The sequence below is a fragment of the Marmota flaviventris genome, chromosome 1, assembly GCF_047511675.1.
Source record: "Marmota flaviventris isolate mMarFla1 chromosome 1, mMarFla1.hap1, whole genome shotgun sequence".
NCBI lineage: Eukaryota > Metazoa > Chordata > Mammalia > Rodentia > Sciuridae > Marmota > Marmota flaviventris.
This window is the reverse complement of record NC_092498.1, coordinates 148,657,389-148,674,152: the sequence shown is the minus strand read 5'-3', so window position 1 is coordinate 148,674,152 and position 16,764 is coordinate 148,657,389. Positions and strand designations below refer to the sequence as shown.

General features: G+C 47.0%; 2 protein-coding genes across 10 annotated transcripts in view; one reads left to right on the top strand and one right to left on the bottom strand.

Moving 5' to 3' along the window:
- Usp30 (ubiquitin specific peptidase 30) overlaps positions 1-10,236 on the top strand; it is a 31,355-nt gene extending 21,119 nt beyond the window's left edge. For both annotated transcript variants that reach the window (XM_027923399.2, XM_027923398.2), the window contains exons 8-13: positions 3,785-3,844; positions 4,372-4,458; positions 5,062-5,142; positions 5,235-5,454; positions 7,480-7,600; positions 8,451-10,236. In XM_027923399.2, the coding sequence (XP_027779200.1) occupies positions 3,785-3,844; positions 4,372-4,458; positions 5,062-5,142; positions 5,235-5,454; positions 7,480-7,600; positions 8,451-8,715 (834 nt within the window). In that variant the 3' untranslated portion in view covers positions 8,716-10,236. The remainder of the gene's footprint in view (positions 1-3,784; positions 3,845-4,371; positions 4,459-5,061; positions 5,143-5,234; positions 5,455-7,479; positions 7,601-8,450) is intronic.
- A 999-nt stretch (positions 10,237-11,235) lies between these two features.
- Alkbh2 (alkB homolog 2, alpha-ketoglutarate dependent dioxygenase) lies at positions 11,236-15,382 on the bottom strand. Of its 8 annotated transcripts, none has more exons than XM_071617261.1 (5): positions 15,112-15,328; positions 14,315-14,410; positions 13,656-14,126; positions 12,494-12,692; positions 11,236-11,557 (listed from the first exon to the last, which is right to left on the bottom strand). In XM_071617261.1, exons 3-5 carry the CDS (start codon positions 13,933-13,935, stop codon positions 11,254-11,256), a joined length of 783 nt encoding a protein of 260 aa, XP_071473362.1. In that variant the 5' UTR covers positions 13,936-14,126; positions 14,315-14,410; positions 15,112-15,328; the 3' UTR covers positions 11,236-11,253. The 8 variants fall into 8 exon arrangements, with proteins under 8 accessions (XP_071473362.1, XP_071473367.1, XP_071473369.1 ...); XM_071617266.1 differs by having other exon boundaries at positions 15,221-15,328; XM_071617268.1 differs by lacking the exon at positions 15,112-15,328 and adding an exon at positions 15,047-15,062.
- Between the last annotated feature and the right edge of the window lie 1,382 nt (positions 15,383-16,764).

Genomic DNA, 16,764 nt, shown 5'->3' with positions numbered 1-16,764 from the left:
TTTCTTCCTTAAATATTTGATAGAATTTTTGTTTCTTTCCTTAGTTCATGGTTCTGTTTATACTTTGCTATGAAATACAGGCACACATACCTTTTCCACATTTTTAAAAATATTTTTATTGTAGATGGTTATAATATCTTTATTCTATTTATTTATTTTTATGTGGTGCTGGGGATTGAACCCAATGCCTCATATGTGCTAGGCAAGCTTTCTACCACTGAGCCACAGACCCAGCCCTTTTCCACATCTTTTATTGGTGCACAAGCATATATATTATGAGAAATTGACTCTTACTGTCTTAATAAAATGTCCTCTTCATCTCTGACTCATCTACTTCCATGAAATCAAGTCTGTTTGATTCATTTTCATCTTTCTAGTGTTTTTTTGGTATGTCCTTTTCTTTCTTCATATTTTCAACCTTTGTCTTTGTAGTTAAAGTATAGATTTTATAGATAGATATGATTAGGTCTTGCTCTTTTATTCAGCTTGAGAATCTGCCTTTTAATTGGAGTGTTTAGTCCATTTACATTTATTGTAAGTATTCATATGCTTAGATTCAGGTCTGCCACTTTACCATTTGTTTTGTAAATTGTCTTACATATTTCTATATGGCTTACACATTTCTTGTTCCTCTGTTTCTTCTTTCTGGCTTCTTTTGGGTTGATCAATACTTTTTGGAATTCTGTTATTGGCCTTTTGTGTGTATATGTGATTACTCATGTAATTTTACCCATATCATAGCCTATTTAGAGTCAATATCTACTCTTTTATGTAAAGTATTGGAATGTTTAAAAATATATAATTTTGCTGGGTGTGGTGGCACAAACCTGTAATCCCAGAGACTTGGAAGGCTGAGGCAGGAGGATGGCAGATTCGAGGCCAGTCTCAGCAACTGAGCAAGACCCTCAGAAACTTGGTGAGACCCTATTTCAAAATAAAAAATAAAAAGGGCCAGGGATGTGGGACTGGGGTTGTTGCTCAGTGGTAAAGTGCTTGCTTAGGACAGTTGAGAACCTGAGTTCCATCCTCAGCACCACATAAAAACAAACAACAACAACAAAAAGTGTGTATACATGTATGTATGTGTGTGTGTGTGAATATATATATACACACACACACATCTGTGTATATATGTGTGTATGTTCATATATACATATATGTATTCTTCAAAAGTCAGAGCTGATCAAAATATTTTTATAGACATGAAATATCAGTGTATCTGCCACAACTAGACCTATAAGAAATGTTAATTTGGGATCATTTTAGGCTGAAGGGAAGAAAACATCAAATGGACTTAGATCTACAGGAAACAGAGCCAGGCGCAGTAGAGCATGCCTGTAATCCCAGTGCTCAGGAGGCTGAGACAGGAGGATCGAGAGTTCAAGGCCAGTCTCAGCAAAGTGAGGTACTGAGCAACTCAGTGAGATCCTGTCTCTAATTAAAATACAAACTAGGGCTGGGGATGTGGCTCAGTGGTCTAGTGCCCCTGCATTCAATCCTGGTACCCCCCAAAAAAAGATCTGTAGGAAACATTGAAGAACATCAAAAACAGGGTGTGTGTGTGAGAACTTTTGCTATCCAGTCTTTTGTGCTGCTTTTATCATATCTACAGACATTATAAACTCCACAATATTGGGTTATAACATGCTTTAAATACTTAGATGTGTTTTTAACAAATTGAAGGGAAAATATTTCATATTTACCATTTTTGGTGTTCTTCGTTGTTGCCTGTAGATCTAAAACCATTTGATGTTTTTTCTTTTCAGCCTCAAAAAATCCCCTTCACATTTCTTGTGGGTCTACTGGTGGCAGACTCATTGGTATTTCATGTCTATGAAAGTATTATTGTTTCGCTCTTTTAGAATAATTTTGCTGTCTATACAATTTGGAGTTGACCTTGTTGCTTTTATCTTGCTTTGGTGTACTTTAAATTTGTTATTTTAAAGACATTGTTTTCTTCTGGGCATTTTTTTCAAAAAGTGTGTCATTCATATTTTCTTCTGAATTTAAAATATCATTTTTCTAAAGCTTCTACTTACAAGGTTTTCTCTTTTGTTCATCCTGTGTGTAGATAGAGTTTTCTTAAGATTTATCCTGCTTGGGGTTTGCTGGGTTCCTACAATCTGTGTTTTTGTGTTCCACCAAAGTTTGGAGCTTGGCCGTTGTTTGCCCAGTTGTCTTGCCTGTTGTGGACTCGCCGGGCTGCTGATGTGGTTCCCCGGGTCACTGATGCCATGTTCATTTCTCATCGTCTCTTCCCTCTGTGTTGTACAAATTCAGTCATTTCTATTGACCCATCTTCAAGTTTGCTGACTCCTCCATCCTCGGTCTTTGCCTGTCCAGAACATTTTCCATTTTAGTTCTCTTTAGTTATGGAATTTCCTTCTTTTCAACAGTCTCCATTTGTCCATGCACTGTAACTATGTTTCCCCTTTCTGTACTTGAGCATATTTACAACACACCTCTGAGGTCCTCGTGGGCTAATTTCAACATCTAGGTCACCTCCTTTTCACTTCACCATGGGTCACATTTTCCCTTCTTGGTATTGTGTATTCAGTCATTTTTATTGCATATTTTATATTGTAGTAGAGACTGGATTGTGTTGTTTCTCTGAAGGAAAATGGCTTTTGCCCTGGCACTCAGTTCATTTGACGGGGCTCAGATTCCAGACCCTTCCTCCTCTGCCTGAGGGCAGCAGAGTCTCTGCTCAGGTGTTTTAGCTTCCAGATGCTCCCTTTTGCCAGGCTCCCTGCAGTCGGCCCTGAGCTGGTGCCATCCAGGGTCAGCTCTGAGACTGGGCAGGATCTACCCACAGGTTTTGGAGCTCCTCCTCTCTTGGCTGCCCTCTTTCTGGGATTTGTCTGTGTCTTTTTACCAGCCCTGAACTTGGCCTTCTGACAACTCAGGCCTGTAAGATTGCTGCTTTTGCCACCCGGCGTTGTGCAGAGCAGGCAAAATAGGGCACACGGCGTGTCATTGCAGTTTCTGCCAGCTTCTGACAATCATTCAGATGGTTTTGTTTTACTGGGTCCATGTTTTATGGTTGTTGGCTGAAAAGGGGTGCGTCTAGCCAAGCTCCCCCGCTGCTACCAAAAGCAGGGAGCTTATCCTGTTTTATCATCTGACTTTTTCAATTAATCATATAAACATCATTTCACATAATCACACGTTCTTCTACAAATTAAGAGCTGGCAGAAACTAAGTCCTTGTAGTATGTCTATGGTTATTTCCTTAGATAAGATCCCCATGTTGCTGGGTCAGGTATGTGATCTTAAAGTTTTTTCAGGCTATTCTTTAGTATTATTGTTGCTGTTGAATTTGTTTGTTTTGTTTCTGTGGTGCTGGGAGTGAACCCGGGCCTCAAGCGTGTATGCAGAATAAGTGCTCTGTGCTGAGCTACACCCCCCCACAGTGCTTAGGTTTATAAGGTTGTTGTTAATAGAATTTTCTTCTGAGCACATTATGTTTTCTTATGTTAAATGTGAGCATCTAAATTAAATTAAACCAGGAACAGCAATTCATGCCTGTAATCCTAGCAACTGGGGAGGCTGAGGCAGGAGGATCCCAAGTTCAAGGCCAGCTTCAGCAACTTAAAGAGACGCAGTCTCAAAATAAAAACTGAAAAGGGCTTGGGTGAGGCTCAGTGGTCAAGTCCTCCTGTGTTCAATGCCCAGTACTGCTGAATGAATAAATATGTACTAAAGTGTCTCGCAGGCACATACATTCCATCTGTTGCATGGAATCTAAGGTGTTTTTTTTTTTTTTCCTGCAATATTTGTTTCAGAGTCCTGTTCGATTTGATACCTTTGATAGCCTTTCACTAAGTATTCCAGCTGCCACTTGGGTATGTACCTCTGGTTGATTTGGGGTATGTTTTGCAAATATTTCAATCTGAAAGATCTTCAAGGCACTTTATGTAGCTCAGATCCTGTGTGTTATTCAGACACGTGGTCAGTCACACAATTCTTAACTCCAGGGTGTGGACCAGGGCCTGATCATGGGGGAGAAAAACGTGGAGGTTTTTTGTCTTGCTGCAGGAAATTTGGCTTTTTCATCAAACACCACACATGTGCACACACACACACCCCCCTCAGATTTAAAGACACATAAAACATAGATTTAGACTTCCAAATCATGGAAGTCCGTAATTTTCCACGGCCTTTTATCCTTGTACTCTTAGATAGGTCAGTAGTCGCAGTGCCAGATCCTTTGAGCTCCACCTTTGTGCAGGAGACATCCAGTTGTGTCTGCGGGGCTCTGTTGCCTGGGTTCAATTTGCAAACAATTGGGCAGCTCTGCGCTCCACCCAGCCACCTGCGAGTTCAGTACGGCTCTTCTTTGAATTATTCTAATTTTCTTCTCATGCTGTAGGGTCATCCCCTGACCCTGGACCACTGCCTTCACCACTTCATCTCCTCGGAATCCGTGCGCGATGTTGTGTGTGACAACTGTACAAAGGTATGCCTTGAATCCCAGTGGCATCTCCCAGCTGGCGCGTGAGCTTCCGTAGTGCCCCTCACACCGCTGGCCTCAGCTCCTCTGACTGCCTGAGCCCAGAGGATGTGTGCAGCCCCTGCCATTTCCACCCGACCTGGTTTGGAAAGTGACTGCCCAAGGAGTTTGTTTCCCAGATGAGTTTCGTCTCATCCACAGCGTGTTTAAAGGAGAAGCATGCAGGTCAGGCTGGAGCTGGGAGACGCAGTTCTCTCCACTCCCCTTTCTCTCGTGCCCTGCCTTTTCTCTGTGCTGTCTGTCTGAGTCCCCATGTGACTGCATTTCACCCTTTGAATGGAGAGGAATTGTGTGGACCAAATTTTTGAAGACAAGATAGATTTCATGCCAGAGTTTCAGTTTTGACCCCTCATTTTTCTCCTCCCTCCATGGCTACTGTTATTTAACATTCAAGAGGATCAGTGGGAACAGTTTGCAAATAACTGGGCAGCTGAGTTGATTTCAGCAGGTAGCAGTCCAGTGCCAGTCAGATGCACCAGCCCGGTCGCTGCCCTCCGGAGAAGTCCTGCTCAGGGTTTTCATAGAGAAATGTTGTTACTTCCATTTCAGATTGAGGCAAAAGGAACCTTGAATGGGGAAAAGGTGGAGCACCAGAGGACCACTTTTGTTAAACAGTTAAAACTAGGGAAGGTGAGCCCACCCCTCGTACCAGCTTGACTTTGCTTTGCAGGGATCCCTGTGTCCCACCCTGAAACGTACCGCCCTTTTCTCTCCCTCCGCAGCTCCCGCAGTGTCTCTGCATCCACCTGCAGCGGCTGAGCTGGTCCAGTCACGGCACGCCTCTGAAGCGGCACGAGCACGTGCAGTTTAATGAGTTCCTGATGATGGACATCTACAAGTACCGGCTCCTGGGCCACAGGCCCAGTCAGCACCACCCTAAACTGAAGGAGAGCCCGGGGCCTGCGCTGGAACTGCAGGACGGGCCAGCTGCCCCCAAACCAGGTGTGTGCCCGAAGCAGCCACCTTTCCTCAGCACAGAGCAGGGGTTTGGCAGCACCACATTCTGGCTTCCCCATAATCTGAGCACAAGGCTTATATAGTGTTACTCAGAATTCTTGGGAACAGCAGGTTCGGGGGTAGAAAAGGGGTTTTTGTTTGTTTCTGTGTGTGGTGCTGGTGCTGGATCCCACCCTGGACCTCACGCATTCTAAGCAGGTGTGGTACCCGTGAGCTACACCCCAGCCAAGATTTCTTAAAGAGGTTAAAATTGAACAGTAATGAGGGCTGGGGATGTAGTTCAGTAGCAGGACGCTTGCCTGGCATGCGTAAGGCCTGGGGTTCAATCTCCAGAATCCACCACCCACACACACACACAAAATTACACAGTAATGAGAAAAAGTTCTTAAAATTCCATTATAGATGAAAAAGTACAGAAGGAAAGCTCAAGATTGCAGACTTGCTTTTTCATCTTTGGACTAAACAGTAATTGGCTCTGACCATTCCAGTGAATTTGCATTTCTTTCTCCCGCCCCTAAAACAAGTCATCCCATTTACACAAGGGGGGGTGGTAAACATCCTGGCTGAACATCATGGGAAATCTTATTTGGGTTCACAGTTCTTTTTCCTGGATTGTTGATCTCATTCTGTTACTGTCCTCATCTGAAGTTAATTGTTGAATGGGTCCCCATTAGGCAAGGTCACCCATGAGAAACTGGAGGCTCCCTGTGGTTCACAGTTGGTCCCAGGGCACCCAGCAACTGGCAATCTGGCCTGCAGTATGGGTCCGGGTGGTGTTTGAAGGTGTCTTGTGCAGCCTATTGGGTTCTTTGGAGTTGTAGGTGGGGAAGACCCACCAACTTGTAGGCTCCACGCCTGAACCCACCCCCTGCATGCTGCCCCCAGGTGATTGGGACTGTCCTCCTGGACTCCCACACTGTGTGGACTGAGGTCCCTCCCTCCTTTGGTTCTTTTTTCACAACCACAATTGCACGGCCTGGCAAGACCTCATCCGAGGAGACTGTTCCTGGTTCTCCCTCACCAGGCCCTGGATTCACATCAGGAACCCTGAGGCAGGGAAGCCAGTCCCTGGCCCTCGTTTGGCACCACAGCTCTCTTGCCCCAGCCTGCACCTGCCCTGACTGAGGGGCAGCCTGCTGGTGCCCAGAGCACACAGCCCTGTCTAGATGCCAGCGTGAACTACGTGGTGCATGAGAGCCACTAGACATGATGCTTGAGCCGAAAAGAGATGGAAATGTCCCCCTAGTGATGCTACCCACGACTCATAAGTGTTAATGCTGCCACACGTTGGTGTTCCTTAGAAGCAGACAGGGTTTTTTAAAGAGACGATGTTTACTTCAGTGGTTCTCAGCGTGAAGCGATGGAAGACTTTGGGCAATGTCTAGTGACATTTTTGGCTGTCACAAAACACCCTGTAACACAGCACATCCCCCACAACGAAGAGTTGCCCAGCCCAGAGTGTCTGTCAGTAGTGCCAAGTCGAGAGGCCTTGATCAAGTCAAAAGCCAATAAATTAACCCCTGCTTGTCAGGCGCGGGGCCACCTGTCTGCAATTCTAGCCACTCAGGAGCCTGAGGCAGGAGGATCACAAGTTCAAGGCCAGCCTCCGCAACTCATCAAGGCCCTAGCAACTTGTGAAACCCAGTCTCTAAGTGAAAAAGGGCTGGGGATGTGGCTCAGTGGCTAAGCACCTCTGGGTTCAGTCCCTGGTACCAAGTAAATAAGTTCTGCTTTACTTTGGTACCTGTTGTTTGCAAAGGGGAATGGGAGTCTAAATGATCCACACAGTTATCAAGGCCAGCACTCAATCTGGGGCTTGATACGCTTTTCCTACTTGGATTTAAAATAGGGACTGAAGGGTAGGGAATTTTATGAATTACTTTAGTACAAAAGGGACTATTGCTTTTCTTTGTAGCATTACAGGGAGCTCATTTCCAAGGCAGTCAAAACCACATTTGTTTGCTGAGAGCCACTGCTGTGTTCACTGATTCAGGCCTTCTTCTCTTGCAGTTCTGAATCAGCCAGGGGCCCCCAAAACACAGATTTTTATGAATGGCGCCTGTTCCCCGTCTTTGTTGCCAACCCTGCCACCCCCATTGCCCTTTCCTCTCCCAGTTGTTCCTGACTACAGGTGAGCTGCTCTTCAGAAACACGTTCTTTATTCATCATGAGCCGTTGTCTCACTTTCTGACGCTAACTTTTCACCGACATGAATTAATGACAATTTAGAGATTAATTTTTTTAAATTTTAAGGTGGAATTTTACTTTATTACACATTCCTATTTAGGAATTATAAAAGTACATAGAAGCCGGGCTTGGTGGTGCACACCTGTAATCCCAGTGGCTAGGGAGGCTGAGGCAGGAGGATCAAGAGTTCAAAGCCAGCCTCAGCAAAAGTGAGGTGCTAAGCAACTCAGTGAGACTCTGTCTCTAACTAAATACAAAATAGGGCTGGGGATGTGGCTCAGTGGCCAAGTGCCCCTGAGTTCAATCCTTGGTAGCCCCCCCCCAAAAAAAGTACATAGAATGTATACGTATGTGTGTATATGTATGTATATAAAGAAGAAAATTTTAAATTTCTTGGATTGCTTAGATAACCCATTACATATGTAGAGTCCAACACTGTAGGAGCTGTGTGTAGGTGGGGGCAGGGACCTGTAATCCAGGCTGCTGGAGACGCTGAAGTGTATGTTCCAGGCCAGCCTCGTCAACACAGAGAGGCCCCTTTCAAAACACGAAACAAAAGTGCTGTGTGTCTGTGTGTATACACCTGTGCACACTCAGGGTTCTCCCCGCCACCCTCAGTGTGGACATCCTGCCTCACCAGTAAATGGGGTCTGTATTTCCATGGCTTTGTGGTGTGGTGTCATGTGAGTGCACCGCTGTGCTGACCCCCTGTGTTTAACACCTGGGGTTCTTGTTGTCCTTCTGCCTGTGTGAGACTCCTAACTGTGAACCCGGCGTTTCTCCCCCACATTCAGCTCCTCCACGTACCTCTTCCGGCTGATGGCAGTGGTCGTCCACCATGGAGACATGCACTCTGGACACTTTGTCACTTACCGACGGTCCCCACCTTCGGCCAAGAACCCTCTGTCAACCAGTAACCAGTGGCTGTGGATCTCCGACGACACTGTCCGCAAGGCCAGCCTGCAGGAGGTGCTGTCCTCCAGCGCGTACCTGCTGTTCTACGAGCGGGTCCTCTCCAGGGTGCAGCACCAGGGCCAGGAGTACAAGTCTGAAGAGTGACTGCCCTGGTCCAAGCTGATGGCCTCGTTCGCGCCATCCAGGATAGAAGCCAGCTGTGCTGTGTGTGTCGCGCAAGCAGCTTGCGGCGTGTTCCGAAAGAGGGCTCCGTGGAGGAGCCCCCCACCCCCGGCCCTGCTAGCAGCTCTGGAAGGGCCGGCGAGCCGGAGAGCGTCCCTGTGTCTAGAGTGTCTTTTTACTCATCTGATTCAAGTAATTAAAAGCTACTAGATTCCAGAAACCACCTTTTCTATATTGTAACATGTTAGATGTTCTCAGAGGGCAGTCACCTTTGCCTAATCCTCTGACATTTCCACATAGATTTTTTATTTTTAATAAGCAGGCCCCTAAAAATTGTTGACATAATTAGTGAAATTATTAAAGGCAACAATTTAGAAGAAAAAGTGCCTTTCACTTTCGATTGCTTTTGTAGCCCAACCATTCTGAGAAAGAGACATGATCTAAGAGTCCTAGAAACAGTTTTTGAAAGCCCTGTTCCTTCCAGGTCACTCAGAGGATATCAAAGAGCAGTTACAAGATGCCTGAAGAGCTCCTCTCCCTCTTTGTACGCCTTTTTCTAACCTTTTGATTCTTTCTATGTCTTAAAGACACATCTGCCAAGTCTCCCCGCCCCGGGCGCTCTGTCACGACTTTGTCAGTCAATGTAAGTGAAACGCTGTTGCTTTTCTCTTTTGTGTACTACACCAAGAGATGTGATCCTAGTACATTATGAAAACCGTGTGGCCAGCCAGACCGGACAGCGTCTCTGTATCTGGGCAACCCCTGTGTCTTCTGCCATGTAGAAAACCCATTACACGAGGACAGTTACTTCTGTGTTATTTATTGCCTGTGCAGGAGCTCTGAAGGCCTACAGGCAGGTCCCTGCCTCAGCTGGAGAGCTGGATTAGGATGCGCTCTGTATATGGGCTGCAGTCTTGCTGGACCTGTTTCCTCATTTGTAAAGTGAAGGGTTAGATTAGATGACCGAAAAGTTCAATCCTGCCACACGCAGTGGCACATGCCTAACATCCCAGCAGCTCGGGAGGCTGAGACAGGATGATCGAGATTTTCAAAGCCAGCCTCAGCAAAAGTGAGGCGCTAAGCAACTCAGTGAGACCCTGTCTCTAAATAAAATGCAAAATAGGGCTGGGGATGTGGCTCAGTGGTCTAGTGCCCCTGGGTTCAATGCCTGGTACCAACACCCCCTGCCCCCAAAACTCCAGTCCTTCCCACAGAAGGAAGAAAGCAGTTTGATTTCTGAAACACAAATACAGCCAACATTAGGCATCATCATTGTTTTGGCCCACGTTCTAAATTTATTCATTCCCAGTAGCCTAATACAAAAAGAGTATATTGAGCATTTTCTTCCCTTTTCAGATAAGTCTCATGAATGCAACCCAGGGCTGAAGGAATTTTGATGACACAATAGTACCGAGTTTAAGCTAGGTTTGTGATTTTTAAAAAAAGATACCAAATTCAAGCTGACTCTTCAGAGAAAACATTTGGAATCAGACCAATACAAAAGATCACCAGAAGTCAGGCCAACAACTGTGCTCCTGCTGGGCATGCCCCTGGACTCCAGAGGCTCAGGCAGGAGGATGGTGAGTTCAAAGCCAGCCTCAGCCACGGCGAGGTGCTGAGCAACTCAGCGAGACCCTGTCTCTAAATAAAATACAAAATAGGGCTGGGGATGGGGCTCAGTGGTACCAAAAAAAATAAATAAAAGAACTGTGCTCCCTCCACCTGGGGTGAGCTTCCAGATGTGCGTTGGCATTAGTTGACAGTGCAAGAAGCCCAGGTGGTCACCATTCAGCTGGGCCAGTGTGCATCCTAAGGACTTGGGGACTCTCCCTGCCAATAGAATATACTGTGAAGGTTCTCGGAGCCACCAATGTCAGTGTGAAAGCAGGAGCTTGAACCACCTGGTCCGTGCACTGCAGACCTCAGTGTTGATGTGGAACTGAATGCACCTGTTTATCTAAATCCAGTGACATAAACACCAGGTCGTGTGACCGTGAGCTGCACTGCACAGCTGTAGCTCTGAGTAACTGCTGTTCTGCAACCCCGGGAAACTGGCATCAGAGAGATGCATGCGAGGATGGGCCTCCAGACAGCGGGCTGGGAGGAGCTCCTTGGCCAGAGGCTGGGGTGTGAGTGAAGGCTGTAAATGTGAATGACAACCTGTCTGAACGCTAACTTCCTCATTTTGTAAATTATTAGGCATTAAGTAGCGGCAGAATCATCTGATTTCTTGTTTTAAGTTATTTACAAAGTCAGTAGCTTCTTTTTGGAAAAGCCTAAGTTAAACTAGTAGTCTAGGCTATAATAACTGATTTATGTATTTGCTAAAGGTACTTTTGTATCTGCTATGTATTATAGCAATAAAAGAATCATTTTGTTAGGAAAAAAATCAACTGGTATTCTTTTATAATTCACTATGCTTTCCTTAACCTGCTCCTGTGTTCTCTATTGGTAAAGAAACACCAGCTCCCTCTCAGACAAAAAAAAAAAAACACAAAAAGAAACATGTTAAAAACGTTTTTATTTCTTAGGCAAAATTTTACGAAATGTCAGGTTGACCCGTGGAGCCAGAACCTTCTTGCGCACAGGAAGACTGTGATACCAGTGGGCGTTGGTCGGGGGGTTCATCATTAGTAAGCTTCCGTGGGCCAGCTGCAGCCGGACCACCTCTAGCTTCTGGCGGGGGTTCTTCCCTCGGGAGTCCTTGTGCCGGAAGCAGAAGTCCCTGCAGGCACCAAAGGAGACAGAGGCAATGGGGCTCCTGGGCGCCAGTTCTCTCTCATCATCTCGATGCTCCCCAATGTGGTCACAGCCATCTTTGTACCTGCAATGAGAAAACAGGCACCGCTCAGAATGACCTTCTGGAGGCTGTTCCTGCAGGGCCTGAGCGCCTCCCTGGCTCTGCAGGTGAGGCCGACCTGGGGCATATGCATGGGTAACCTCTCCTAAAGCAGGCCGACAGCACATCTCATCAGCCCCTGGCTCATGCATGGAAACCTTCCTGTCACGTAAAAGGATTTCCTCCCTCCATACAGAATAAACTCCTGTTCCTGGCACATTCTGGCCCCTGGCCACTCGAGAGCACCCCGCATCCCTTCCTCATTGCTTTCTGGCCACACCAGAAGTATTCCTGCTCCACAGGTGCTCTGGGCTTCTCTGGGTGCCTGGCCTGAGGTCTCCAGTTAGTTACCAGCTCAGGTGTCTCCAGGAGCCCTTCTCTAACCATCTCATGTAAAGTGGGTCCTTCTCCTCTGCCCAGGGTTCTCAGCCAGGGTGATGTTGCCCCAGGAGATGCTGGGCAATGTCTGGACACATTTCTGGCTGCTCTGATGGCATAAGGTGCTACTGGCATCCCCTGATGGGCCAGGGACGCTCTCAGTCCTACAATGCACAGATCAGCCCTGGGCAACAAATTACCCAGCCTATGATGTTCACAGTCCTGCTGCTGCTCAGAAACCCTGAACCCCAACCTTTCCTCAGCTACTCATTCAAATCAGCCTGCTTGACTGTCCCCACCACACTCCCCAGGGTCTCAAATGACCCTGCCCAGCTGTCTGTCCAGGAGTTAATCACCCTTCCCTCCTGCTGCTGCCTGAGCTCCCTGAAGGACGACTGGGCTTGCGTTCTCCCACCATGATGTCCCTTGTGTGCTACTGGATGGTTTGCTGTGCAGGACCAAATATGGGGGAGCCCTGAACACTTCCTTTTAGAGGAGACAGAAAGCTATAAAACTTACTCCACCAGACAAGGGAGGCATCACCTGTTGATGAGCACGAAGTTGAAGGTATGTCCTGTCAAGCCAGAGACACGATCCCGGATGCACTCTAGAACTGGGATCCAGGGCTTTGGAGACAGCGTAAGGCCTGAAAACGTGTAGGTCAGTCCAGCGTCACCATATGTGGCTTGCTTCCTTGGCACACTGTGCCACTTCCCAAATACCTGGACCCTGGCCAGTGCACCTGTGCAGAAAAAAACAGCAGTGCCAGCCCTCGGACCCAGAGAGGCAGGCGACACACCTGCTGAGTACTCGGGAGAGCAAGGGAAGGAAAACAGGAATAGCATGTCCCTCTGTCCTCCAGTGTCACGAAATGCCCTGTCCTGTAATACCCCTCCTCAAAAATCACTGTGGCTTGCCAAAGTTTTATGTAAAGCCACTCTTGCCCTTCTTTCTGAGGTCAATTCTTGAACACGGTAATTTAATTGCCTTTAGGAGCAGAACAGAGACTGAACTCTGAGCACAATGAGGTTTTCATGATAGGCAATTTGTGTCAACCTGTCACTCCATGGAAGGCGGAGATTGTGCAGCTCATGCTGGGCCAGATCCCATGAGGCATCATGGGGGGTTCTTAGCCTATGGTTCCCAGACCAGCAGCCTCCTCATCACCTGGAAACGCCTTAGAAACCAGACTGCAGAGTGGGCCCCCATGAGAGTGTAGAGTAGCAACATATACCCCAGAACTACGTTCTACCACTTTCCTGTCCTGGAAGCCTTTTTAAAAACACTGATGCCCAGGCTGGACCCCAGCTATCCTGATTCACTAGGTCTCCTGTAGAACCCAGCTTTTTTTTTTTTTTTTAATTTTACTGGGGATCAAACCCAGGGCCTCATACATGCTACGGCAAGCTCTCTACCACTGGGCAACAGCCTCAGCTTCAGCTTTGGGTTTTTTCTATGATTGCTTTTGAACTTTCCCAGGTGATTCTAGTCAGTAGCCAGGTAGATGCACTCTGGTCAACGGTCAGTGGCCAGGCGATCCTGTTTTTCCCGGGTTGTATCTCAAGCCCAGAATGGCACAGAGAGTATTTGTTGACTCCATTAGCAAGCCCATCAGTAATGGCCCTGAAGGTCAGATTTCTCCTAATATAACATCATGGGTTGTAGGAAACAAGCCTTGAAACCCACACACACGTCTTCTGCTTACCTGTAAAATATTCCACTTTTTCCTCCAACTGTCGGAAAATCTCGTCTGCCTCCGCTTTGCCAAACAAGACTGTGTAATCGCAGTCCAGGCCCTCGGCGCGAATGTGTCGCCAGCTGGGGCCTGCCAAGTGGGTGGCATTCCCCGGGGGGTCTGTCCTGGGCCTCTTCCTTGTGTGTCCTTTGTCGTCGCCCAGGGTAGCTCCTTCTTCTGTGCTCTGCTCTTGCTCCTCCGGCTTTCCCAAAAGGCTCCCTTGAACCTCCTTCCCCAGGAATCTGTCCATCCCTTCCTTCCACAGAAGAGGATGTCAGCAACAAGACACCCAGGAAGAGTGCCCAAGCTCTTTCCCTGATGAAAACTCAATAGGTCGGTTTTGAAGTGGTCTCACAGCAATGCTTCTATTTGGGGATGGAGCTCAGTGGAAGGACCCTTCGGTGTCTAGAATGTGCGAATTCCTGGGTTCAATCTCAGGGTCTGCAACAAAGGAAACAGTTTCAGCTGGAAGAGCCCTAGGGACTTTCTGGCCAGAGTCTTCAGGCAGCACATCAAAACCGCTGGCTAGGAGTGTGGCTTAGTGGTACAGCATGTGCTTAGAGCATTGTGTAAGCAACTGGGTTCACTCCTGAGCTCACAAAAAATAAACAACAAACAAAAATACCAACCAGGTGAGAAAAGCAATCAGCTGAAAAGCTTGCAAAAACTGAAGGCGGAATCAGACAGGCAGTCAGTGTAGACAGGTAAACGGAGTCAGGTCGGATCTAGGAGGCCAATTTTGAGTGAGTCTGGGAAGCTGGAGACTGTCCCCTGAGGGGTCTTATCAAGAACCTGCCCCCCCCCTCCAACCTGTTGCCAAGGTAACCTGTCCCAGGAACTTCCCCTCCCTACAGGGAGCTGTAAGGTTGTTAATGTGTCCTGTCTACTCCATCCTGCCCTCCCCCTCAGCCCACCTATTTCCCACCTTTTGGCCACCCACGGAGCATTCCTGGGACTAGTCCTGGCTGCAGGAAAGAGAAAGATTAGGGAGGAAAGGCTGGAGATCAAAGGAAGCCCGAGACATATAAAAAGGACAGAACACCTCGCCTCTTGGGATACCAGGATACCAGCTGTGGCCCCTTCTCCCTGGAAAAGTCGGTGTTCCCCCCTTTTAAATAAACCCCTGCTTCATACGCTTGCCCCGGCTGCTTCTCTAATGTTCAAACCTCAACGTGTGGGAAGCAGGACACGGATAACCGGCAGTGTCAAAACCTGACACTTGCACTTCACCCCCACGCGGAAAATTTTTAAAGAACACGCCTCCCCGTGGGAATCAGTATTTGCAGTCAAGTTTGGAAACTCCAGACAGGGAAAATGACGCCCAGAGGGAGGGGACAGGGAGTTTTGTCAAAGTCACCCACAAATGCAGTTCTCTATTCCTGTCCACTTTGCTGAGGAAGAGACTCCTGGCTTCCCTCTTTCTCACCAGCATTAAAACAGGTCGATACGGCGACTCTCAAGGGGAAAAGACCCGGAATCCAAATGTCAATTAATGACGGTCAAACCCTCCTCCCCTTATGATAGAAAATAAGAACCGTAACACGTGCGTGCGGTGGGAGCTGGAGAGCTCTCTTTACACCCCCGGACTGCCCCTGCGTGGCTCAGTATCAGGAAAACACCACAGCACGTCCCGGCCGGCGGGAAAACACACTCACCCCGCCCGCGGCAGCTCAGTCGCGCTTGCGCGTAGGTCTCCGGGGGGCAAGCTGGGAAGCGCAGGCGCATTGGTAAACTCAGTGGCTGCTGACCTCCTGGCGCCACCTGTCGGCCCCTGGATGCATCGCAGGCACTGCTCTGTGCCCGGCAATGTCTGCCGCATCTGGGCTTAATTGCCTCATCTGTAAAGTGGGGACTACAACCCCTGCCAAGAGAGGAAGTTGCAATGAAGTTGGGGGCTTTGTTTTAAAACTTTTTAGTATACAGTTCTGCAAATTTTGACAAAGCTACAATACTTTATAATCACTGTTGAAACACGACGCAAAGAAAAGACCACCGACTCCAATTTTAAATCAGATTAAAGCAAGCTTTTATTTGTGTACACTGGAGCTGGCCAGGACTGTTTCTCTCCAAAACCCTGGGCTAGAGATCAGCCCCCCAGCTCTCCAGGAACAAGGTTTTATAGCACAAAAAGTTGCAAACGGGCGGGAGGGGGTGTCTTGAGAACTTACAGCCAACAGGATTTTGACAAACATAGTAAAAAGACAGATTAATGATCTACATGGGAGTAAATTCAGATCTCAACATCAGAATTTATGAAGTGCCACTGAGATTTAGAGAGGGTTGTTATCTGGTCAGGGAAAGCGAGGCATGAGTGAGTTCAAGGCACGGGCAGGAATTCCAAACAAGTTTAGAAATCTCAGTAATTTTGTAGTAAAACTGAAATTAATTTTTCATGACTTTGTGATGAGATGGCTCCCAATCTTAAAATGGAATTAGGCTGGGTTCATCAATCACCACAATCAAGATCTATAACAGTATTGGCCAAATTAGATTGTTATATTGTGTATTGCGTACATGTGCAAATATGTAACAACAAATCCCCTCAGTATGTACAATGATATTACACCTATTAAAAAATGGGGGGGTATAGGGCTGGAGCTGTAGCTCAGTGGCAGAGCGCTTGCCTGGCATGTGTGAGGCACTCGGTTCGATCCTTAGCACCACATAGAAATAAACAAATAAAATAAAGGCATTCTGTCCATTTACAACTACCAAAAAAAAAAAAAAATGGGGGAAGGTGTTTAAGATCTAGAACAGTTTCATCATCACAGAAATTCCCCCCATCTTTTGGTTGTCAGCTTTTGCTCCTTACCCAGTCTCTGGCAACTACAGTTCTTTCCTCTATCCCTCTAGTTTGCATTTTCCTGAATTTCATATGAATGGAATCATACAATACATAACCTTTTGTGTGTGACCTCTTTCATTTAACAATGGTGCTTTAAAATTTTTTTTTTTTTTTAGTTGTAGAGGGACACACAATATCTTTATTAATTTATTTTTTGTGTGGTGCTGAGGTTCGAACCAGTGCCTCACACATGCTAGGCAAGTGCTCTGCCACTGAGCTATAGCCCCAGCCCCC